The following is a 25,926-nucleotide window of genomic DNA, read 5'->3' as shown; positions in this document are numbered from 1 at the left end:
CTTTGACTGATACAATGTAATGGTGATGTCATCATGCAGTATGTCTGTTATGATTATAGAAGAACAGGGTGTTTTCATTACATATCAGACCTAGTGCAAAATTGTATTGCATTTAACACACTAACGTTAACTGATTGATTGAATATATTATTGTGTATTCACATAATTATAGTGATATTCATATCCATGCTTTTGCCTGTTTTCACCACGAGTGAACACCAGCGCAGCACCTTTTGCGCATGCGTTTGTGTACTGTCTCCTGACAAAGTCAGAAATTTCAGCGAAACTATTTGGAAAAGTTCACCGCTATAACTTACTCCTTCCAGAATCATCTTGAACGATAGAATATACTTGATAGAACTTTCCAACAACACGTTCCGTTGGTGGGATTCATATTTTATTAAATTTATTTACGCATTGTGTTGGTAAATAAATATTGTATGCTTCTCTTTAGATCCTCTTTCTCTACGAAATCAGATTATTTAAAAAATGATTTGGACCCATCCAATATTTATTTATTGATAATCAATAGTATAGTCAAAGATGGTTTAGAAATTCTGTGGTATAACGTTCAGTGCAGCTCTGATTTTATCCACCAGGTGGCTATATTGCACCAACATAAATTGAAAAGAGGCAGTGCTGAACTGTAAACTTCACGAGTCCCAGTCGAATTGATTGACATAATATCATAAACGGTACAATGATATGTGTTTCTGCTGCTGATGCAAATGTTTGTTGAAAAATGCCCATACTTGTATTTTTACACCCCTTCACTATGTTTCACTCTGAGACTGCTTGCCGATCTAATTCCAACCCACTATGGATCAGACATGGATGTTGAAATGGGTGTGGATATAAAGGATGTTTTTATGTTGCAATAGAATAGCTCCTATAACAATATCTGAAAGGTTGTAAAAATCTCTGTGGACACAACAGAATTCTCCTTTCCACACTCCCTGCACCACCTTTGATAGAAACACCCCTAGACTGAAATGTTAAATCCTTTTAAAGATTCCTTTTTTTTAAGAGGGCAAATTCAGAGTGAAACGAGGTGACACATTTTCTCAGGGGTTATTGGAGGAATGATGTGGTGTGTTAATATTCACCCAGAGAGACAAAGAAGTCTCTTTGTGCTCAAGGTTGTGATTTAGCCTCATTTCCTTCTCTAATGGAAATATCAAACAGCTAATGCTTACTGTATGACTAGTATGGACCCGAATGCTCTCTCTCTCCCTGTCTGTCTCTGTCTCTGTCCCCCCTCTCTTCTATAGGCATATGAGGTGGAGGACCTGACTGCAACAGACATCCCCTGACTGCTCTGTGTGTCTAGACACAACACCTACAGTACTGTCTGTCTGTGTCTCTTCCTGTTTGTCACTGATCTACCACCCTCTTTATGGATCTGTCTCACCTTCTCTTCTAGTCTTGCTCTTTTTTAAGAGGAATTGTTCTTTTAATTACGTTTCAATTTCAGAGAAACTCATTAATAACAATTATTTGAGTTTAATCCATTCTCCCTGCAGGCTTTCTTAATGATCTTTCTATCTTGATCCCTATATGTCCATTTGAATCTCTTTTTCTCCTTTCTGGGATTTGCAACTCTCTTCAAAGGTCAGATATTCCCTATCTCTACATGTAGTCAACCTGCATAAAGCTGTGTTAACCCCAATTGGCTGTGAGCCAGCCTATACACACTAACTCGTTTAATCAGCAGTCATCTGATCTGGCCAATACTCACAGTGTGCCCAAGCATACTGTGATAATTATCATATAAATTGATTTTATGCTAATGATATGAGCTGTTATATTCTGAAATCCAGAGATAAGTGAAAATGAGAGGAAGGAACTTGACAGTGAGAGGATTTGGGATTTTACTTTATCTGACTGACACCTCTCTTTACCCTCACCCACTTCTCTGTCCTTTCTTTTTCCCCTTTTCTCTTTCATGAAGCTGCTGGCTTTGGGAGGAGGGTGCTGGTCCTTGACTTGGTGGCTCCCACCCCTAAAGGCACTAAATGGGGTGTGTGATGCAGACAGTGTTTTCACCATATTGTCTATTACTTCATTACATAATGCCATTTTGTGCTCAATCATTTTCTAAGTGGTTATTGACTTTCGCTGTCTGCCAGGTCTAGCTGGTTCCAGTGTGAACATGGGCAGTATTCCCAGGAAGCTCCTGCACCAAGCCTCCCTGCTGGGAAAAGCCATCCAGGATGCCCTGAAGTACGGCTGGAAGTTTGAGGAACAGGGTGAGAGTTGGAGAGGGTCTGGTGCTGCAGTGACAGTGTATGATATGTATTTGGGGCTGCAGTTACAGTGCATGATATGTATTTGGGACATCAGTTACAGTGTATGATATGTATTTGGGACATCAGTTACAGTGCATGATATGTATTTGGGACATCAGTTACAGTGCATGATATGTATTTGGGGCTGCAGTTACAGTGCATGATATGTATTTGGGACATCAGTTACAGTGTATGATATGTATTTGGGACATCAGTTACAGTGCATGATATGTATTTGGGACATCAGTTACAGTGCATGATATGTATTTGGGACATCAATTACAGTGCATGATATGTATTTGGGACATCAGTTACAGTGCATGATATGTATTTGGGACATCAATTACAGTGCATGATATGTATTTGGGACATCAATTACAGTGCATGATATGTATTTGGGACATCAGTTACAGTGCATGATATGTATTTGGGACATCAGTTACAGTGTATGATATGTATTTGGGACATCAGTTACAGTGTATGATATGTATTTGGGACATCAGTTACAGTGTATGATATGTATTTGGGACATCAGTTACAGTGTATGATATGTATTTGGGACATCAGTTACAGTGCATGATATGTATTTGGGACATCAGTTACAGTGTATGATATGTATTTGGGACATCAGTTACAGTGTATGATATGTATTTGGGACATCAGTTACAGTGTATGATATGTATTTGGGACATCAGATACAGTGTATGATATGTATTTGAGACATCAGTTACAGTGCATGATATGTATTTGGGACATCAGTTACAGTGTATGATATGTATTTGGGACATCAGTTACAGTGCATGATATGTATTTGGGACATCAGTTACAGTGCATGATATGTATTTGGGACATCAGTTACAGTGCATGATATGTATTTGGGACATCAGTTACAGTGTATGATATGTATTTGGGACATCAGTTACAGTGTATGATATGTATTTGGGACATCAGTTACAGTGCATGATATGTATTTGGGACATCAGTTACAGTGCATGATATGTATTTGGGACATCAGTTACAGTGCATGATATGTATTTGGGACATCAGTTACAGTGCATGATATGTATTTGGGACATCAGTTACAGTGCATGATATGTATTTGGGACATCAGTTCTATTATAGTCTAGATATGTATTTTGTTCCATTGAGTCAATATTGAATGTGTGTGTTATCTATAGTTATTTGCGTCCTATCCAGAGTTTAAATGCTAGTGGTTGATTAGATGTGTGTGTTGCTATGTGTTCATATGGTCTGTTGCTATGTGTTATTATGGCCTGTAGTGTCCCATGGCTAGGGTGAAATGGTGGAGGCGGTACAACAACATGTGAAGTCTGTGAGCTTTGAGCTGAGGAGGGAGCTGAGGGACAGTGATGTCACCTACCTGAACGCCCATGGAGAGATACTGGAGCCACACACTGTACAGGTCAGCATGGGGGAGGGGCTTCTGGACAGGTGAGAATAATGGGAGTAGAGGGAGGTCTGGACAGTTGGACAGGGTGGTGGTGGGTGTAGTGTACAGCTAAGCACGAGGAAGCAGTTTGGATAGGGGACTTCAAGCAAGGATTCTCTGTGTTTCCCCATGGGATTTCGATAGTAACGACACTGGTCAGTGATGTCATGTCACTCTGTGGCTGTTATCCAATCAGGCGACAAGATGTCAACGGGAGGAGGACCTATCACACATCAGAGACACTCGTCATCGCCACGGGGGACAGGGCACAATACCTGAACATACAGTTGAGGTCAGAAGTTTACATACACTTAGGTTGGAGTTATTAAAACTCGTTTTTCAACCACTCCACAAATTTCTTGTTAACAAACTATAGTTTTGGCAAGTCGGTTAGGACATCTACTTTGTTCATGACACAAGTAATTTTTCCAACAATTGTTTACAGACAAATTATTTCACTTGTAATTCACTGTATCACAATTCCAGGGTGTCAGAAGTTTACATACACTAAGTTGACTTGTGCCTTTAAACAGCTTGGAAAATTCCAGAAAATTATGTAATGGCTTTAGAAGCTTCTGACAGGCTAATTGACATAATTTGAGTCAATTGGAGGTGTACCTGTGGATGTATTTCAAGGCCTACCTTCAAACTCAGTGCCTCTTTGTTTGACATCATGGGAAAATCAAAAGAAATCAGCCAAGACTTCAGATTTCTTTTTTTGATCTCCTCATAAGTCTGGTTCATCTTTGGTAGCAATTTCCAAATGTCTGAAGGTACCACGTTCATCTGTACAAACAATAGTACGCAAGTATAAACACCATGGAACCAGCCGTCATACCGCTCAGGAAGGAGACGTGTTCTGTCTCCTAGAGATGAACCTACTTTTGTGCAAAAAGTGCAAATCAATCCCAGAACAACAGCAAAGGACCTTGTGAAGATGCTGGAGGAAACAGGTACAAAATTATCTATATCCACAGTAAAACCGCTATAAAAAAGCCAGACTACTGTTTGCAACTGCACATGGGGGCAAAGATCGTACTTTTTGGAGAAATGTCCTCTGGTCTGATGAAACAACAATAGAACTGTTTGGCCATAATGAACATCATTATGTTTGGAGGAAAAAGGGGGATGCTTGCAAGCCGAAGAACACCATCCCAACCGTGAAGCACGGGGTGGCAGCATCATGTTGTGTGGGTGTTTTGCTGCAGGAGGGACTGGTGCACTTCACAAAATAGATGGCATCATGAGGAAGGACAATTATGTGGATATATTGAAGCAACATCTCAAGACATTAGTCAGGAAGTTAAAGCTTGGTCGCAAATGGGTCTTCCAAATGGACAATGACCCCAAGCATACTTCCAAAGTTGTGGCAAAATGGCTTAAGGACAACAAAGTCAAGGTATTGGAGTGGCCATCACAAAGCCCTGACCTCAAGCCTATAGAAAATTTGTGGGCAGAACTGAGAAACGCATGTGAGCAAGGAGGCCTACAAACCTGTCTCAGTTACACCAGCTCTGTCAGGAGGAATGGGCCAAAATTCACCCAACTTATTGTGGGAAGTTTGTGGAAGACTACCCGAAACATTTGATCCAAGTTGAATAATTTAAAGGCAATGCTACCAAATACTAATTGAGTGTATGTAAACTTCTGACCCAATGGGAATGTGATGAAATAAATAAAAGCTGAAATAAATCATTCTCTACTATTATTCTGACATTTCACATTCTTCAAATAAAGTGGTGATCCTAACTGACCTAAGACAGGGAATTTTTACTAGGATTAAATGCCAGGAATTGTGAAAAACTGAGTTGAAATGTATTTGGCTAAGGTGTATGTAAACTTCTGACTTCAACTGTATGTGTTTGGGATTTTAGTACTATACTTTAAATGTCTTTACTCTTTCAGGGTTTTCTCTTTCCTTTAAAGCAGGGATGGGCCACTCCAGTCCTCTGGGGCCATCCCTAGAAAACACAGCTGATTAAACCAATTATTGGAGTCAGGTGTGTTAGCTGGGGCAAAAGCATGACACCAGTCAGGCCTTGGAGGACTGGAGTTGCCCATCCCTGCTCTAGAGGAACACTTATCCATGTTCATTCAGCTTTTGCCACCCTGTATAGGCGTATTTGTGTGTGTGTTTTATGTATATTATAGTGTGTGTGTGTGTGTGTGTGTGTGTGTGTGTGTGTGTGTGTGTGTGTGTGTGTGTGTGTGTGTGTGTGTGTGTGTGTGTGTGTGTGTGTGTGTGTGTGTGTGTGTGTGTGTGTGTGTGTGTGTGTGTGTGTGTGTGTGTGTGTGTTCTGTCACCTCCACAGGAGCGTGTGGTAGGTCTCCATTTGATGGGGCCCAGTGCAGGGGAGGTGATCCAGGGCTTTGGTTTGGCTCTGAGGTGTGGTCTGATCAAACAGCAGCTGGACACCACTGTGGGACTCCACCCTGTTTGTGCCCAGGTCAGTACGCCAGTTTCCTTTCCTCTCCATTGCACTAACTAATGTATGGTGAACAATCCGGCACAAAATGGCCACCGTATATTATCAAAAGTCCAGCAGTCCCAGATCAACTGTCTCTGATGGTTTGCTTGCTGCTAATGATCCCTGTGTGAATTATTCATAGACTTACATTACAAACCACACCACACACAGTCCATTTCCTATAAGCTAATACAGGATGGAGCCCTCAGCCCAATGTCCTCCTGGGCTGCTTTTCACTCTCCTGACACTTTGAAAACTTTCATAAGACTTCAATAGACAGTTTAATGGAGTTTGTAGAAAACTTTAGTTTCCAACTGAGCAGGGAAGATGGGATTTGAGAAGTGTGATATGGCACATTAATGGCTCACAGAGGTTTTATAACAGTAGTGCTGGGTGGGGTGGGGTTTTGTTTGGAAACTGTCTGAACTTCACACACACACGTTTTCTCTCTCTTGAAAGGATGTTGAGTCTGTGTTGTTAAATGGTTATTAATTGTGTGTCTCTCCCTCAGGTGTTGACCAAACTGACAGTAACTCAGCGTGCCACTGACACCATGATGGTCAGAGGGAACTGCTGAGGTTAGCCCCCTGCTGTCAATCACTGTTGTCCAAGGCAACGGTACAGATAGCAGGGAGAAGCCTGTCAGAACATCCTCATTGTTGAGTGACGGGCAGCAGGGCAGCTATCAGCCGTCTAATGACGTCTGAGTCCGGAGCCTGATTGACAGGTGGGCGGGGACTGACACTGCTGCTGCTGGCCCAAGACACTGGGGTCACTTCCTGTTTACATGTTTTTTTTATTATCTTTTAAACTCTTTCTTTTGCCATATTAATGAACCAAACTTTGATATCAACCTGCGGAGGCACCTCTGACACCTTTCAGCTGTGAACTCTGCAGTCCATATGAATACTCATTAGTCTGTGACTGTACTGACTCAGTTTAATGCCTGCTGAGTAGCAATAAAGCCCTGATTGAGCATTTAAATACTGTGGAAACACAGTTCATGCTTTTATGCAGGGTTCTGTAGCTACGGGCTGAAGGGATTTAAGTGCCATAATGTAATGTAATGAACGGATCGAGATTAAACTATTATCAGAATTAAGAAATATTCATTAATAAAATGCTCTTACTTTTAATGAAAGTAAGTGGTTCACATAGGGATACATTAACCTAAGACTACAATCTCTCTGACTGTCTTTTTCTCTCTCTCACTATCTCCATTTGTCATTCTCTCTGTCTCAGTTCTGCAGGACATAGTGACTGCCTTAAACACTGTGATGAATATTCACAGGGATCATTAGTAAGGTCTCATACTAATGGGAGGAGAGACAGGGGCAAAAGGCTACAACAGAATCCCCCCTAATAAGGCTATTAACATCCATCACTTCAGACACAAACGTTACCTACAATTCAGAGTAAGCACGTGTGTGTGCATGCGTGCATGTATGTGTTTGTGCTGCATCTCTCTCTTTTATGCAGACCTCTCTCTTTTATGCAGACACTTTTTCACCTGTCAGCACATAATCACCGGTATGTCCCCATGGAACATTGTAGAGGCATGCTTCACCAACGATTTAGTTCTGCTTGAGGAAGACATTTTTTATTACTGCTTACAGTTCAGCTTGTCCTCTAGACAACCTTGCTATTTATTCCTTATGCAGACACATTGAGCATTCAGAGACTGAGACTGATGTACCAATAAGGGAAAGTACACCAGTCTACAAACGCTATTAGAATATAATTAGATCAATAGAAGGAAAGCGAAACAGTGTCTGTCTGGAGATGTATTTGATATCACCCAGAACAAGTTATTAGGAATACCATTCAGCTATGTCTCCAATTGTCCTAGTTATAATCATATAACGATACATTGATTCAAATTTTTGTCACTTTGCTTTGGGATCTTTTCAGAAGGTATTTCCATTGGTTTTTAGAATAGATCACTGTGGACTTGCTCAATAAAGATCCACAGTGAAGGTGTCCTAATACCCATAAAACCTAGCGGTCAAACAGGAAAATGGTTCCAATCGTTTTTCCACCATTTATTTTTCCCATTGGGGATTTAAAATAAGGGCTGTGTTTCATGTAGGCTTACCATGGCGTGACATTTTGATAACCATGTAAATATCTTTCAGACAAGCCCCACATTTCTTGCAAAGAAATTATACATGTTATTTTTTGGGGTGGGGGGGTTGCCTGTTTTGCATGTTATTTTGGCATTAATATGTGTCACATACCAGTTTGCAAACAATGTAAAAAAAAATATATATAGAAATATCATTGAGTTAATAAAGCTGCATACAAACATAGTCTATTTTTTGTTTTCTTGAATAAGGCAGCTCAGTGTGTTCTGTGGTGGTGGGGCAAGCCAGCAGAAAATACGGAGCGTTGCGCTGTGATTGGCTTAGTATTCTGTCACTCATGGGGACACTACTTCACCGCGAAGTCTAACGGTGGACTTTGAAAATTCTAGCCCTTTGGGTGCTGCCATAGAGTTCATTAAAAGTGCCCATCCAAGAAGGCTCAAGGTCATTGGACACAGATAAAATGTGGCCAAAAAATACTTTCAAAATCTCTTTCAAAATCTTAGCTAGCACAACAAGTTGGAAATCTCAAATTCAACAATGAATGTTTTGGAAGGAAGTGAACACAGCATAACAAGGTGTGTCCAAAAATGTATTGTATGCTGCTGCATACATGATGTAATATGCCAGGGAGATATGTATACTGTAGCTAAGAAAGTAATACTAAGTGTATGTTCTGTAGTAAGCTGTTAGTAGCCCATGTGCCTCACGCTAATCATTTGGTCCATTTTCCCCTCTTAATTTCACCTACTATTCGGACTTGGTGATGCACATGTAGCCTATAGCCTGTTTTAGAGAAATGTAATCATTGAATATTGTAAGAGCTTTCATTGTCTGCTTATATGCCCCCGTTATTTATCCTACGGTTCTGACTTGGTGTACAGGGAGAATACTGTAAGAATGGCCCATGCTCAGAATTCTGTCGCTGTACATTTCAAAAGTGCTGAACAAATAGTTGTATTGACAATATCCGTCCTAGCTCGCTCATGAATGTCTTAATCTAAATTACGGATTGCCTCTTATCCGCTCGTCGTCCCATTATGCCATAATTTGTACATCTCAAATGTCAGTAGAAACCACATTTGTTTAAGCAAGTCAGCCAAATCAGCTATGATTTTAAAAAGGCAGTAAATGAGGCTGAATGAACTGTTTCGCTGCCAGACAAGGCTCCACTGATAGCCAGTTGTAGCAGTTGTAAGGTGTTGGGACTGCTGTTAGGACAGCTTTATGTAGGTCCTAACAGTTTGTGGGCACCGTTCGTCACCATCACCGTTATAATTAATATATTGTTTAGTGTTGTGTTGTGTAGTGGCTTTGCTGGCATGCATAATTAGTTAGAATTTTTTTTGTTTGCCCAACCAAGATTTACATGCTAAAATCGCCACTGAGGATGACTCGCACTGTGGTACTCTATGGCAGGGTTTCCCAAACTCGGTCCCTGGGCACCTGGGTGCACGTTTTGGTTTTTGCCCTAGCAATGCACAGCTGATTCAAATTATCAAAGCTTGATGATGTGTCACGTTCCTGACCTATTTCTGTTAGTTTTTGTGTGTTAGTTGGTCAGGACGTGAGGTTGGGTGGGCATTCTATGTTTTCTGTTTCTGTGTTGGTTTTGGGTTACCTGGTATGGCTCTTAATTAGAGGCAGGTGTTTGGCGTTCCTCTAATTAAGAGTCATATTTAGGTAGGCGTTGTCACAGTGTTCGTTGTGGGTGATTGTCTCCTGTGTCTGTGTTATGTCTTACACCATACGGGATTGTTTCGGTTGTTCGTTTCGTTTCGATGTAGTATGTTTCCTGTCCGTAAGTGTTACGTATTAGTTATGTAAGTTTATGTTCAGGTTTCGTATACGTCGTTTTCTTGTTTTTGTAAATTTGAAAGTGTTTGTGTTTTCGTGTTGCCATCGTCGTATTTATAATAAAGATGGCTTATTTCCCTCAAGCTGCATTTTGGTCTGAAGATCCTTCTCTCCTCACCTCGTCCGAGGATGAGGAGAGCGACAGCCGTAACAGAATCACCCACCAACACGCTAAGACCAAGCGGCAAGGGAAAACGAAACGGAGTAAGGGACAGGAGAAAAACAAGGATTTCTGGACATGGGAGCAGATAATGAATGGAGAAGGTCCCTGGGCTAAGGCAGGAGAAAATCGCCGTTCCCAGGAAGAGAGGGAGGCAGCTAAAGCCCAGGAGCGGTGGTTTGAGGAGGCAGCAAGGAGACGTGGCTGGAAGCCCGAAAAGCCATGGGAACAGGTGGAGGCATTGAGGAGAGCAGAGGCTACCTGGGAGAGGAACCGGAGCTATGAGGGAACGCGTCTGGCACGGAAGCCGAAAAAGCCCGTAAGTAATTCCCAAAAATTTCTTGGGGGGGGGCTAGGAGATAGTGGGCCAAGGGCAGGTAGGAGACCTGCGCCCACTTCCCAGGCTTACCGTGGAGAGCGGGAGTACGGGCAGGCGCCGTGTTACGCAGTAGAGCGCACGGTGTCTCCTGTACGAGTGCATAGCCCAGTGCGGGTTATTCCACCTCCCCGCACTGGTAGGGCTAGATTGAGTATTGAGCCAGGTGTCATGAGGCCGGCTCAACGCGTCTGGTCTCCAGTGCGTCTCCTCGGGCCGGCATACATGGCACCTGCCTTACGCATGGTTTCCCCGGTTCGCCTACATAGCCCGGTGCGGGTTATTCCACCTCCCCGCACTGGTCGGGCAACCGGGAGTATTCAACCAGGTAAGGTTGGGCAAGCTCAATGCTCAAGAGTGCCAGTACGCCTCCACGGTCCGGTATTTCCGGCACCACCTCCCCGCCCCAGCCTAGTACCTACAGTGTCTACACTACGCACTAGGCTACCAGTGCGTATCCTGAGCCCTGTTCCTCCTCCACGCACTCTCCCTGTAGTGCGTGTATCTAGCCCGGTGCCTCCAGTTCCGGGTCCACGCACTAAGCTACCTGTGCGTCTCCAGAGCCCTGAACCCACTGTATCTTCTCCCCCTACTAATCCTGATGTGCTTGTCCTCAGCCCGGTGTCACCAGTGCCGGTACCACGCATCAGGGATAGAGTAGGCTTTGAGAATACAGTGTGCCCTGTTCCTGCTCCCCGCACTAGTAGGAAGGTGCTTATCCTTAGCCCGGTGCCTCCAGTTCCGGCACCACGCACCAGGTCTACAGTGCGCCATATCCGGCCAGAGCCATCCGTCTCCCCAGCGCCATCTGAGCCATCCGTCTCCCCAGCGCCATCTGAGCCATCCGTCTCCCCAGCGCCATCTGAGCCATCCGTCTCCCCAGCGCCATCTGAGCCATCCGTCTCCCCAGCGCCGTCTGAGCCATCCGTCTGCCAGGAGCCTGCAAAGCCGCCCGTCTGCCATGAGCCTGCAAAGCCGCCCGTCTGCCATGAGCCTACAGAGCCGTCAGCCAGACAGGAGCCGCTAGAGCCATCAGCCAGACAGGAGCCGCTAGAGCCGTCAGCCAGACAGGATCCGCCAGAGCCGCCAACCAGACAGAATCCGCCAGAGCCGCCAACCAGACAGGATCTGCCAGAGCCGCCAACCAGACAGGATCTGCCAGAGCCGCCAACCAGACAGGATCTGCCAGAGCCGCCAACCAGACAGGATCTGCCAGAGCCGCCAACCAGACAGGATCTGCCAGAGCCGCCAGCGAGCCATGAGCAGCCAGAGCCGCCAGCGAGCCATGAGCAGCCAGAGCCGCCAGCGAGCCATGAGCAGCCAGAGCCGCCAGAGCGCCATGAGCAGCCAGAGCCGTCAGAGCGCCATGAGCAGCCAGAGCCGTCAGAGCGCCATGAGCAGCCAGAGCCGTCAGAGCGCCATGAGCAGCCAGAGCCGTCAGAGCGCCATGAGCAGCCAGAGCCGTCAGAGCGCCATGAGCAGCCAGAGCCGTCAGAGCGCCATGAGCGTCGAGAGCCGTCAGCCTGCCATGAGCGTCGAGAGCCGTCAGCCTGCCATGAGCGTCGAGAGCCGTCAGCCTGCCATGAGCGTCGAGAGCCGTCAGCCTGCCATGAGCGTCGAGAGCCGTCAGCCAGCCATGAGCGTCGAGATTCGTCAGTCAGCCATGAGCTGCCCTTCAGCCTGAAAAGGCTAGATACCCAGAACTGCCCATCAGTCCAGAGCTGTCTCTCTGTCCGGAGCTGCCTTTCAGTCCGGAGTTGCCCCTCTATCCTGATCTCCCTCTCTATCTTTATCTACCTCTATAGTCTTATCTATCCCTCTGTCTTGGTTTATCTCTCTGTCCCGGTATTGTCATTATTAGATATGTTATTAGGAGGATTTTGTGGGGGAAGTATGAGGGTGGACATTCTTGAAGGGAGGGGGCTAGGATGGATTATGGTGGGGTGGGAACCGCGCCCCGAGCCTGAACCACCACCGTGGTTAGATGCCCACCCAGACCCTCCCCTAGATTTTGTGCTGGTGCGTCCGGAGTTCGCACCTTGTGGGGGGGGTACTGTCACGTTCCTGACCTATTTCTGTTAGTTTTTGTGTGTTAGTTGGTCAGGACGTGAGGTTGGGTGGGCATTCTATGTTTTCTGTTTCTGTGTTGGTTTTGGGTTACCTGGTATGGCTCTTAATTAGAGGCAGGTGTTTGGCGTTCCTCTAATTAAGAGTCATATTTAGGTAGGCGTTGTCACAGTGTTCGTTGTGGGTGATTGTCTCCTGTGTCTGTGTTATGTCTTACACCATACGGGATTGTTTCGGTTGTTCGTTTCGTTTCGATGTAGTATGTTTCCTGTCCGTAAGTGTTACGTATTAGTTATGTAAGTTTATGTTCAGGTTTCGTATACGTCGTTTTCTTGTTTTTGTAAATTTGAAAGTGTTTGTGTTTTCGTGTTGCCATCGTCGTATTTATAATAAAGATGGCTTATTTCCCTCAAGCTGCATTTTGGTCTGAAGATCCTTCTCTCCTCACCTCGTCCGAGGATGAGGAGAGCGACAGCCGTAACATGATGAGTTGATTATTTGAATCAGCTGTGTAGTGCTGGGGCAAAAACCCCAACTCTTCTATGGGCACTTTGAGAAAAAAATCTGTCAACCACTGACACTAGATGGTGCTATAATACCCATACCCGTAGTATTGAGGAATTACCACATTGGCATACCGTATCCTTCTATGGCCTCTGCAAGACTGGCAAGGCAACGTCCAACGGGTAAAATGTGTCAATTTTAGCCATGTCATATTCAGGTAAAACACATATATTCAATTCATAACTCACTAGCCTGATTTGACAACATTATTTGATTGAAATTCAATCAACTCAATTGATTTGTCTTGCAATTAAAATATCTAAATATGGTATTCCCATCACTGGACTTGAACAAGAACCATATATCTAATCTATAGATGCGCGCACTTCAATTAGCTACGCACATTTACTCACAAACTGATCCACAAACAATTTTCATACAAGAACGCCGGGTTATACAGTAGCTTACGTTATGTAATCTCTGTTATAATGAACAGTTTCACTATGTCTGTGTTATGTCAGCAGCATCGATCTAGTTCTCTGTTAGTGTTCGCCTGTTCTTGCTGTGAGAGGAGTTCATCCACACAGTACTTTTCTTACACAGTCACTCACTCAGATGGGGATAATTCATCTTTCCATAAATAATCTTATTACAAGAGGGAAACACTTAGACATATTTAGACACATACAAAAATAAATATATAGCAATGTGGTATTAAACCATTCATTTCTCAGTGTGCGACGTGAGATAGCGGTTTTCTTTTACTCGTCTCCCTTGCTCATCGCGTTTGGGCGCGCTCATTTTCTGTTGCAAAAGGGGGCAGAATCGTTGTCTTGCTTCCCCTGTAGTTTAGGAGGGAGGAACGAATAGTACAGTCCAGGGCGAAAGCATTGAGCTCATTGAGTAGCGGACAAATGCAGTGAGTATCACCATCAGTACCACAACGGCACGCCAAGCCTCGGTGCTCAGACCGACCGACCTCCACACAGAAAATCCGCCACAGTCATTCCCTGACAGCCATGAAACAGACTCTGCTCGAGCTGATGAGGATGAGCAGAATATGCCGGATGGTACTCGCCACTTGTTTGGGATCTTTTATTCTGGTCATCTTTTATTTCCAAAGTATGTTCCAACCAGGTAGGTAGTGTCTCTGTCTCTCTCGAATTTGTTGTGTGTTGTGTTCATTGATCTGTGACGTCCTCACTGCTGCCCAGTGCCCACTCTGTTGTGTGTTGTGTTCATTGATCTGTGACGTCCTCACTGCTGCCCAGTGCCCACTCTGTTGTGTGTTGTGTTCATTGATCTGTGACGTCCTCACTGCTGCCCAGTGCCCACTCTGTTGTGTGTTGTGTTCATTGATCTGTGACGTCCTCACTGCTGCCCAGTGCCCACTCTGTTGTGTGTTGTGTTCATTGATCTGTGACGTCCTCACTGCTGCCCAGTGCCCACTCTGTTGTGGCATGTTGATATCGATGTATTTGTTGACTATGTTGAATCATGCATTTTATAAATAATGACAAGGTTGTAACACCCATCAATCCTGCGGACGCGTAATTCCATCCTGTGTCGCCGAGGTTGGGAAATAATTTGTTGCCTGTTTTAGGTCAAACACTATCACATAGATTGTGCGTTTATGCAATTGATCGTATAGGCTATTGTGCCAGAGTCAGTAATCTCTTGGGAAACGAGCACGACATGTGTGTTTTGAGATTGCGTTACGCATTGCCTGTAGTCGCGGGAGTTTTCGCTGGTATGGATGGATGCTTTTTGTCTCCCTCCAGTCAGTTTGGCTGAAGTGGACCCTGTGCCACTGCCACGGTACAGTTCGCCCGCGGCCGTACAGTAGAGGCTCTGTACCATGAATCAAAGAGCCCTGCTTTCAGACGCGCAACGATCGCACTGTACAAACAGCAAAATGCCTCAATATTGACCTACAACAGGTTTACTGTAAGGATAAATTATTTCTGAGCAACTGTGGCGCTGTTAAATTCCTCCCGTGACTGAAACGGTTTAATTTGAGCTCCTGTTCCATGCCGTGGTCCAGGATCAGAGAGGTGGCAAAAATACACTTTTTTTAGAAAGGGAGCTCAAATAATGATGTGTAAGTGACGTATGAGAGAAAAAAGCGTGATTTAATGACCTCAATTATATTGAATACATTGGCTATGCTTTATTTCAATGTGGCCACGTCTCTATTTGCGGTAGTATGGAATATAGTGATGTAAATAATAACAGGGTATTGTACCATGTAGATTTTTCACAGCCAAAGTGACCGTATTATTGCTAAAGGGGATTTTGCACTAATACTTTATTCGTTCCCCTCCTTTGATTCAAAGTTGTGTCCGAAAAGTGAACAAGGTGGTAATGGATTTTATTGAAAGGAAGGGGAATATCAGCGAATGCATTGTACTACAGAAGAACCAAGTACTAATGCGTAAAACTCAAATTGCCACGCCGTACTTCCACATCATTTGGTGGAATTTCTGAGGCCCCGGTTGTGAGTCATCGATGTAGGCTACACCCGCGACCGGGCTCTCGTCACTAGCCTACTGCACCGGAATGCATGTCATCCCTATTCCGTTAACCATACAGCACCGGGGAGACTGTCCCAGTATATGTGCGTTAGTGCGCACACAGATACTAGGGCATGTGGAGAAATGCTTTCCAGCGTTGATGCATGATTCCCCCGCGAAATTCGGTAGTTCCACAAAGACAAAAGGCTGAGGAGGTTGCTATAGCGAGCCTCTCCCAGGCATATGGACCTATCTCCTTTTAGAAGAGGGGACATCAGAAAATGATGTGTGTGTGTGTGTGTGTGTGTGTGTGTGTGTGTGTGTGTGTGTGTGTGTGTGTGTGTGTGTGTGTGTGTGTGTGTGTGTGTGTGTGTGTGTCAGTGGTGGTGGAGTAGATGTGTGGTGTGTTTAATGGTAGTGGGGTTGTGTGTCTGGGATTATGAAACGATTATCTGGGTGAGACCAGGGATTGACATTAAGGGTTGCCCTATTGCCAGAGTGAACTGAGTGGTCTGGCAAATTAAGCTTGATCTGAGGTTGCCCCATTAACGGCAGGTGAACCAAACTGCACACTATTCCAGTAGCCTAAAACTGTTCTGTCTGGTTCCTGCCCATTGCTTCAGTGAATAACGGACAAGGTCTGACATTTCGGTGTGTAATTGTGTTTATTTCTCTCCCTCTTGACCTCCCCTCCCCTCCCCCCACTCACACACACAATACAGCCTAAGAACATGACAGACTGAACCCCTCTGGTCTTCCCATAACAGTTCACGGCACACGGAAGTCCGAGGAGCGTTCCTCTGGTTCCGGAATGTTAGACTGCCTGGGAATCCTGTCTCGCCCCCCTGTGCAAACTCTCACCTCGTTTACAGGCCCTTTGAGGCCACGACCTCTAAACCAGACAGTGGAGAGAGACTCCTCATCTGGGTGTCTCACTGTGGGCTCAACTCACTCACTCACTTACACACACACACACACACACACACACACACACACACACACACACACACACACACACACACACACACACACACACACACACACACACACACACACACACACACACACACACACACACACACACACACACACACACACTGGAAACACTCCAGTGAAAGTGTTCTTCAAGGAGACAGATCCAGCTTGAGTCATTGTCCGTTGAGCTCAGTTGAAGCTTTGTGCCTCTGATAGATCATTCAGTGTCTGTGTGAGGTTGCCTTCCACTGCAGGCAGCCTTTTAAAGGCATTAGGACTGGGACCAAAGGAGCAACAGCAGCTAATATGGATGTTTAGTTTAGTCAGTATTCTTTGGGTGAGAGGTGCCAGGGGGTATTTTGGAGAGACTGGGCATGACTGTCTGTGTGTGTGTTTGTGCACGTGTTTATACTGGGGTTCTGTTCAGTGTATTTTCTTGGCCGTGTGTGAGTGGTGACCTGGTTGTGCACTTTGGCCTCAGTCACACACTCACGTTTCACATCCCCCATAATGCACCAGTGTGTCCAGACTAGAGCAGCCGAGCATGGACAGTGACATGACTCACTGACCTAATTTGGAACCCAGCTGAATTTTTGGGGAAGATTTCCATAGCGACGGACCTCAAAGAGAGCTAGGGGAGGGGGGAAAGGGGGTATGAGGCAGTCAGATGGAGTTTTGCGGAAAAGACTTGAGAAAGAACGAGATGGCCAAAGCAGCCAGTGGAATTTATTTGGGAAACTCAAAATTCCTTACTGCTTGCTACCCCAGGACAGTAATGTAAGGTGGAACTGATACTTTGGGGAAGACGGCTGATTTGCAGACTGTGGTTACCTCATCCATAATCACTGGAGTTTGATGATAGAATCATTGACTTACATTCTAGAGCTCTACAGTGTCTCCCTTTGTGCAGAGGAATTCAACGGCTTTTATCCCTTTTGTGGGAATTCTAGAAATCATGTCCCCGTTTCTGTGCATGTGTTCTAGAATTGTCTCTTTTTGTGTTGTGGAATTCTCCAGCACAAAAGCTTATGATGTTATCCTGAACAGAGAAGAGATGACCAAGAGTGATCTCTCTCTCTCTCTCTCTCTCTCTCTCTCTCTCTCTCTCTCTCTCTCTCTCTCTCTCTCTCTCTCTCTCTCTCTCTCTCTCTCTCTCTCTCTCTCAATTCAATTCAATTCAATTCAATTCAAGGGGCTTTATTGGCATGGGAAACATGTGTTAACATTGCCAAAGCAAGTGAGGTAGGTAATATACAAAAGTCAAATAAACAATAAAAATGAACAGTAAACATTACACATACAGAAGTTTCAAAACAATAAAGACATTACAAATGTCATATTATATATATGCAGTGTTGTAACAATGTACAAATGGTTAAAGCACACAAGTTAAAATAAATAAACATAAATATGGGTTGTATTTACAGTGGTGTTTGTTCTTCACTGGTTGCCCTTTTCTTGTGGCAACAGGTCACAAATCTTGCTGCTGTGATGGCACACTGTGGAATTTCACCCAGTAGATATGGGAGTTTATCAAAATTGGATTTGTTTTCGAATTCTTTGTGGATCTGTGTAATCTGAGGGAAATATGTCTCTCTAATATGGTCATACATTGGGCAGGAGGTTAGGAAGTGCAGCTCAGTTTCCACCTCATTTTGTGGGCAGTGTGCACATAGCCTGTCTTCTCTTGAGAGCCATGTCTGCCTACGGCGGCCTTTCTCAATAGCAAGGCTATGCTCACTGAGTCTGTACATAGTCAAAGCTTTCCTTAAGTTTGGGTCAGTCACAGTGGTCAGGTATTCTGCCACTGTGTACTCTCTGTTTAGGGCCAAATAGCATTCTAGTTTGCTCTGTTTTTTTGTTAATTCTTTCCAATGTGTCAAGTAATTATCTTTTTGTTTTCTCATGATTTGGTTGGGTCTAATTGTGCTGTTGTCCTGGGGCTCTGTGGGGTGTGTTTGTGTTTGTGAACAGAGCCCTAGGACCAGCTTGCTTAGGGGACTCTTCTCCAGGTTCATCTCTCTGTAGGTGATGGCTTTGTTATGGAAGGTTTGGGAATCGCTTCCTTTTAGGTGGTTGTAGAATTTAACGGCTCTTTTCTGGATTTTGATAATTAGTGGGTATCGGCCTAATTCTGCTCTGCATGCATTATTTGGTGTTCTACGTTGTACACGGAGGATATTTTTGCAGAATTCTGCATGCAGAGTCTCAATTTGGTGTTTGTCCCATTTTGTGAAATCTTGGTTGGTGAGCGGACCCCAGACCTCACAACCATAAAGGGCAATGGGCTCTATGACTGATTCAAGTATTTTTAGCCAGATCCTAATTGGTATGTTGAAATTTATGTTCCTTTTGATGGCATAGAAGGCCCTTCTTGCCTTGTCTCTCAGATCGTTCACAGCTTTGTGGAAGTTACCTGTGGTGCTGATGTTTAGGCCGAGGTATGTATAGTTTTTTGTGTGCTCTAGGGCAACGGTGTCTAGATGGAATTTGTGGTCCTGGTGACTGGACCTTTTTGGAACACCATTATTTTGGTCTTACTGAGATTTACTGTCAGGGCCCAGGTCTGACAGAATCTGTGCAGAAGATCTAGGTGCTGCTGTAGGCCCTCCTTGGTTGGTGACAGAAGCACCAGATCATCAGCAAACAGTAGACATTTGACTTCGGATTCTAGTAGGGTGAGACCGGGTGCTGCAGACTGTTCTAGTGCCCGCGCCAATTCGTTGATATATATGTTGAAGAGGGTGGGGCTTAAGCTGCATCCCTGTCTCACCCCACGACCCTGTGTGAAGAAATGTGTGTGTTTTTTGCCAATTTTAACCGCACACTTGTTGTTTGTGTACATGGATTTTATAATGTCGTATGTTTTACCCCCAACACCACTTTCCATCAATTTGTATAGCAGACCCTCATGCCAAATTGAGTCGAAGGCTTTTTTGAAATCAACAAAGCATGAGAAGACTTTGCCTTTGTTTTGGTTTGTTTGGTTGTCAATTAGGGTGTGTAGGGTGAATACATGGTCTGTTGTACGGTAATTTGGTAAAAAGCCAATTTGACATTTGCTCAGTACATTGTTTTCATTGAGGAAATGTACGAGTCTGCTGTTAATGATAATGCAGAGTATTTTCCCAAGGTTACTGTTGACGCATATTCCACGGTAGTTATTGGGGTCAAATTTGTCTCCACTTTTGTGGATTGGGGTGATCAGTCCTTGGTTCCAAATATTGGGGAAGATGCCAGAGCTAAGGACGATGTTAAAGAGTTTTAGTATAGCCAATTGGAATTTGTTGTCTGTATATTTGATCATTTCATTAAGGATACCATCAACACCACAGGTCTTTTTGGGTTTGAGGGTTTTTATTTTGTCCTGTAACTCATTCAAGGTAATTGGAGAATCCAATGGGTTCTGGTAGTCTTTAATAGTTGATTCTAGGATTTGTATTTGATCATGTATATGTTTTTGTTCTTTATTCTTTGTTATAGAGCCAAAAAGATTGGAGAAGTGGTTTACCCATACATCTCCATTTTGGATAGATAATTCTTCGTGTTGTTGTTTGTTTAGTGTTTTCCAATTTTCCCAGAATTGGTTAGAGTCTATGGAGTCTTCAATTACATTGAGCTGATTTCTGACGTGCTGTTCCTTCTTTTTCCGTAGTGTATTTCTGTATTGTTTTAGTGATTCGCCATAGTGAAGGCGTAGACTCAGGTTTTCCGGGTCTCTATGTTTTTGGTTGGACAGGTTCCTCAATTTATTTCTTAGATTTTTGCATTCTTTATCAAACCATTTGTCATTGTTGTTCATTTTCTTCGGTTTTCTATTTGAGATTTTTAGATTTGATAGGGAAGCTGAGAGGTCAAATATACTGTTAAGATTTTCTACTGCCAAGTTTACACCTTCACTATTGCAGTGGAACATTTTACCCAGGAAGTTGTCTAAAAGGGATTGAATTTGCTGTTGCCTAATTGTTTTTTGGTAGGTTTCCAAACTGCATTCCTTCCATCTATAGCATTTCTTAATGTTACTCAGTTCCTTTGGCTTTGATGCCTCATGATTGAGTATTGCTCTGTTCAAGTAGACTGTGATTTTTCTCTCTCTCTCTCTCTCTCTCTCTCTCTCTCTCTCTCTCTCTCTCTCTCTCTCTCTCTCTCTCTCTCTCTCTCTCTCTCTCTCTCTCTCTCTCTCTCTCTCTCTCTCTCTCTCTCTCTCTCTCTCTCTCTCTCTCTCTCTCTCTCTCTCTCTCTCTCTCTCTCTCTCTCTCTCTCTCTCTCTCTCTCTCTCAAAATTCGATTGGCATCGGAAACATGTTTACATTGCCAAAGCAAATGGAATGGACAATAAACAAAAGGGAAATTAACAAGGGACACACTAGTAAACATTACACTCACAAAAGTTATAAAATAATACAGACATTTCAAATGTTATATTATTGGCTTTGTACAGTGTTGTAACAATGTGCAAGTGGTTGAAGTTTGAAAGGGGAAATACATAAACAGATGATTATACGTTGTAGTTACAATGTTGTTTGTGTTCCTCTGGTTGCCCTTTTCTCATGGCAACGGGCCACAAATCTTGCTGCTATGACTGCACACTGCGGTATGTCGCCTAACAGATATGGGAGTTTATCAATGTTTGATTTGTTTTCAAATTCGTTGTGGGTCTATAGTCTGTGGGAAATATGTGTCTCTAATCTGGTCATACAATTGGCAGGAGGTTAGGAAGTGTAGCTCAGTTTCTACCTCATTCTGTGGGCAGTGTGCACATAGCCAGTCATCCATCGAGAGCCAGGTCTGCCTATGGCGGCCTCTCTCAATAGCAAGGCTATGCTCACGGAGTCTGTACATAGTCAAGGATTTTCTAAATTTAGGGACAGTCACAGTGGTCAGGTATTCTGCCACTGTGTACTCTCTGTTTAGGACCAGATAGCATTCCAATTTACTCCGTTTTTTCAAATAGTTATGTTTTTGCGTTCTCATAATTTGGTCGGGTCTAAATGAGTTTGTATCCTGGGGCTCTGTGGGGTCAGTTTGTGAACAGAGCCCCAGAACCAGCTGGTTTAGGGGACTCTTCTCTAGGTTAATCTCTCTGTAGGTGAGGGTTTTGTGGTGGAATGTGTTGGCATCGCTTCCCTTTAGGTGGTTGTAGAATTAAACAGCTCTTTCGTGAGTTTGATAACTAACGCATGTAGTCCTACTTCTGCTCAGCATGCATTGTTTGGGGTTTTGCATTGTACACAAAGTATATTTTTGCAGAATTCTGCATGCAGAGTCTCAATTGGGTGTTTGTCCCATTTTGTGAATTCTTGGTTGGTGAGACCTCACAACCATAGAAGGCAATGGGTTCGATAACGGATTGAAGTATTTTTAGCCAGATCTTAATTGGGATGTAGAGTTTTATGTTCCTTTTGATTGCACAGAAGGCTCTTCTTGCTTTGTCTCTTAGATCATTCACATCCTTGTGGAAGGATGTTGTGGTGTTGATGTTGATGTTTAGGCAGAGGTTTGTATAGGTTTTTGTTTGATCTAGGACAATGGTGTCTAGATGGAATTTGTATTTGTGGTCCTGGCAACTGGACTTTTTCGGAACACCATTATTTTGGTCATACTGAGATTTACTGTCAGGGCCCAGGTCTGGCAGAATCTTTGCAGAAGATCTAGGTGCTGCTGTAGGCCCTCCTAGGTTGGGGACAGAAGCACCAGATCATCAGAAAATAGTAGACATTTGACTTCAGATTCTAGTAGTGTGAGGCCCGGTGCTGTAGACTGTTCTAGTGCTCTCGCCAATTCATTGATATATATATGTTGAAGAGGGTGGGGCTCAAGCTGCATCCCTGTTTCACCCCACAGCCCTCTGGAAAGAAATGTGTCTTTTTTGCCAATTTTAACCGCACACTTGTTGTTTGTGTACATGTATTTTGTAATATTGTATGTTTTTCCCCCAACACCACTTTCCATCAATTTGTATAGGAGACCCTCATGCCAAATTGAGTGAAAGGCTTTTTTGAAATCAACAAAGCATGAGAAGACTTTGCCTTTGTTTTGGTTTGTTTGTCAATTAGGGTTTGTCGGGTGATTATGTGGTCTGTCGTACGGTAATTTGGTAAAAAGCCAATTTGACATTTGCTCAGTACATTGTTTTCACTGAGGAAATGTACAAGTCTGCTGTTAATGATAATGCAGAGGATTTTCCCAAGGTTGCTGTTGACCCATATCCCACGGTAGTTATTGGGGTCAAATTTGTCTCTACTTTTGTGGATTGGGGTGTGATCAGTCCTCGGTTCCAAATATCAGGGAACATGCCAGAGCTGAGGAGGATGTTAAAGAGTTTAAAGTAGAGCCAATTGGAATTTGTGGTCTGTATATTTGATCATTTAATTTGGGATACCATCAACACCACAGGCTTGTTAGAGTTGGAGGGTTTGTATTTTGTCCTGTAGTTCATTCAATGTGATTGGAGAATCGAGTGGGTTTTGGTAGTCTTTAACAGTTGATTCTAAGATTTGTATTTGATCATGTACAGTATTTTCTTGCTGTTTGTTATTTGTTATAGAGCCAAAAAGATTGGAGAAGTGGTTTACTCATACATCTCCGTTTTGGATAGATAGCTCTTCGTGTTGTTGTTTATTTAGTGTTTTCCAATTTTCCCAGAAGTGGTTAGATTCTATGGATTCTTCAATTACATTGAGCTGATTTCTGAAGTGCTGTTCCTTCTTTTTCCATAGTGTATTTCTGTATTGTTTTAGGGATTCACCATAGTGAAGGTGTAGGCTCAGGTTTTCTGGGTCTCTATTTTCTGGGTCTCAACCAAAGTTGGATAGGTTTCTCAGTATATTTCTTAGGTTTTTGCATTCTTCATCAAACCATTTGTCATTGTTGTTCATTTTCTTAAGTTGTCTGCTTGACATTTTTAGATTTGATAGGGAAGCTGAGAGGTCAAATATACTGTTTAGGTTTTCTACTGCCAAGTTTATACCTTCACTATTACAGTGAAATGTTTTGTCCAGGAAGTTGTCTAAAAGGGATTGAATTTGTTGTTGCCTAATTGTTTTTGGTTGGTTTCTACACTACTTTCCTTCCATTCATCACATTTCTTAATATTATTCAGTTCCTTTGACTTTGATGCCTCATGATTGAGTATTGCTCTGTTCAAGTAGACTGTGATTTTGCTGTGATCTGATAGGGGTGTCAGTGGGCTGACTGTGAACACTGAGAGACTCTGGGTTGAGGTCAGTGATAAAGTAATCTACAGTAATACTGCCAAGGGACGACCTGTATGTGTACCTACCATAGGAGTCCTTCCTTTTCCATAGTGTATTTCTGTATTGTTTTAGGGATTCACCATAGTGAAGGTGTAGGCTCAGGTTTTCTGGGTCTCTATTTTCTGGGTCTCAACCAAAGTTGGATAGGTTTCTCAGTATATTTCTTAGGTTTTTGCATTCTTCATCAAACCATTTGTCATTGTTGTTCATTTTCTTAAGTTGTCTGCTTGACATTTTTAGATTTGATAGGGAAGCTGAGAGGTCAAATATACTGTTTAGGTTTTCTACTGCCAAGTTTATACCTTCACTATTACAGTGAAATGTTTTGTCCAGGAAGTTGTCTAAAAGGGATTGAATTTGTTGTTGCCTAATTGTTTTTGGTTGGTTTCTACACTACTTTCCTTCCATTCATCACATTTCTTAATATTATTCAGTTCCTTTGACTTTGATGCCTCATGATTGAGTATTGCTCTGTTCAAGTAGACTGTGATTTTGCTGTGATCTGATAGGGGTGTCAGTGGGCTGACTGTGAACACTGAGAGACTCTGGGTTGAGGTCAGTGATAAAGTAATCTACAGTAATACTGCCAAGGGACGACCTGTATGTGTACCTACCATAGGAGTCCCCTCAAAGCCTACCATTAACTATGTACAGACCCAGCATGCGACAGAGCTGCAGGAGTTGTGAACTGTTTTTGTTGGTTGTTTTGTCATAGTTGTGTCTAGGGGGGCATATTTGGGAGGGAATGCTGTCACCTCCAGGTAGGTGTTTGTCCCCCTGTGTGCTGAGAGTGTCAGGTTCATGTCCAGTTCTGACATTTAGGTCGCCACAGACTAGTACATGTCCCTGGGCCTGGAAATGGTTGATCTCCCCCTCTAGGATGGGGAAGCTGTCACCTTTAAAGTATGGGGGTTCTATTGGGGGGATATAGGTAGCACACATGAGGAAATTTTTCTCTGTTGAGATCATTTTCTTATTCATTTCTAGCCAGATGTTTTTGTTTTGACAAATTTAATAGAGAGTGTTAGATCTGCACTATACCAAGTCTCTTCCCTGTTTCACACCTGGTAGTTTGGTGGATGGGACTACCAGCTCTCTGTAACCTAGAGGGCAACCAGTGGGTCCGTGTCCTCTATACCATGTTTCTTGTAGGATGACAATATCTGTGTTTCCAATTTCTTTGATGAAGTCTGGCTTCCTGCTCTTTAGGCCAAAGGCAGCTGACCTCAGACCTTGTATATTCCAGGATGAGATAGTAAAAGCTTTGCGTTCCATAGTGTCTAGTGTTGTTGTCGTGTGGTTTAGGTTTGGACTATTACAGTAGGCGTGAGCAGAGCATGTTGAGCATCTGATACATACCTCTTAGGTCACAGGATGGGGCTTGGGGGGGGGATATTAGTGAGGGTTGGGCCTATTGCTCTGCTCACGGCCTGAGCATATGTGCAGCTGTGATGTTGAGGTCCTTGCTGCAGGAGGTGAGGGGCATGGGGGGGGGGGGGCAGAAGAGGCATAAGACTGATCTGGGGGGCCTATATAGGCTGTGGCTAGGGTTTGTTTCTGGAGGAGTTGACTGGTTTGGGTGGGGATGTGGTTGTGTCCTGGGTGTACGTCCTCTTGGTGTGGATCTTATTGGTGCAGGTCCTCCGGGGGCTGGGGTCTCACAGTTCAAGGAGGGTGTCTGGCTGGTCTGGGCGGGGTGTCCGTTTCTCTGTTGCTCCTGTGTGAGGTGCTGAGGCTGCGGTTACGGGTGATGTCCTTCAGGGTCCTGGCGAAGGTGGGCACTGCTGCCTTGTAGGGGTGGACCTGGTCATAAAGGCTGTTCAAGTCCAGGGTGGAGTGGTGGTTCAGGTAAACATTTGGTTTTGAGGCACAGTCCCGGGAAATGCTTGCATTCACCCGCAGTGTGGTGTCAGCGTGAAAGTCTTTTC

General features: G+C 43.8%; 2 protein-coding genes across 4 annotated transcripts in view; both read left to right on the top strand.

Annotated features, from left to right (window-relative positions):
• Positions 1-9: 9 nt before the first annotated feature.
• On the top strand, positions 10-8,625 carry LOC139566131 (thioredoxin reductase 1, cytoplasmic-like). Of its 2 annotated transcripts, XM_071387072.1 has the most exons (6): positions 10-2,020; positions 2,130-2,249; positions 3,569-3,711; positions 3,935-4,030; positions 6,051-6,185; positions 6,718-8,625. In XM_071387072.1, the coding sequence occupies exons 3-6, from the start codon at positions 3,589-3,591 to the stop codon at positions 6,781-6,783; spliced, it is 420 nt and encodes a 139-aa protein (XP_071243173.1). In that variant the 5' UTR covers positions 10-2,020; positions 2,130-2,249; positions 3,569-3,588; the 3' UTR covers positions 6,784-8,625. The 2 variants fall into 2 exon arrangements, with proteins under 2 accessions (XP_071243173.1, XP_071243175.1); XM_071387074.1 differs by lacking the exon at positions 3,935-4,030 and having other exon boundaries at positions 6,718-8,623.
• Positions 8,626-14,030: 5,405 nt separating this feature from the next.
• LOC139566125 (carbohydrate sulfotransferase 11) overlaps positions 14,031-25,926 on the top strand; it is a 91,359-nt gene continuing 79,463 nt past the window's right edge. Inside the window, exon 1 of one of the 2 annotated variants that reach the window (XM_071387064.1) lies at positions 14,031-14,376. In XM_071387064.1, coding sequence (XP_071243165.1) covers positions 14,274-14,376 — 103 coding nt within the window. In that variant the 5' untranslated portion in view covers positions 14,031-14,273. Of the gene's footprint in view, positions 14,392-25,926 lie in introns of both variants that reach the window. The other variant, XM_071387065.1, reaches the window with a different exon arrangement.

Source organism: Salvelinus alpinus, chromosome 37, assembly GCF_045679555.1.
Source record: "Salvelinus alpinus chromosome 37, SLU_Salpinus.1, whole genome shotgun sequence".
Classification (NCBI taxonomy): domain Eukaryota; kingdom Metazoa; phylum Chordata; class Actinopteri; order Salmoniformes; family Salmonidae; genus Salvelinus; species Salvelinus alpinus.
This window is presented reverse-complemented; position numbering and strand designations above follow the sequence as displayed.

Excerpts from the sequence above, each read along its gene's own strand:
- LOC139566131 (XM_071387072.1), top strand. The coding sequence starts at position 3,589 with ATGGTGGAGGCGGTACAACAACATGTGAAGTCTGTGAGCTTTGAGCTG. Across the intron at positions 3,712-3,934 it reads TGGAGCCACACACTGTACAG|GCGACAAGATGTCAACGGGA; the intron begins GTCAGCATGGGG and ends TTATCCAATCAG. Across the intron at positions 6,186-6,717 it reads TCCACCCTGTTTGTGCCCAG|GTGTTGACCAAACTGACAGT; the intron begins GTCAGTACGCCA and ends TCTCTCCCTCAG.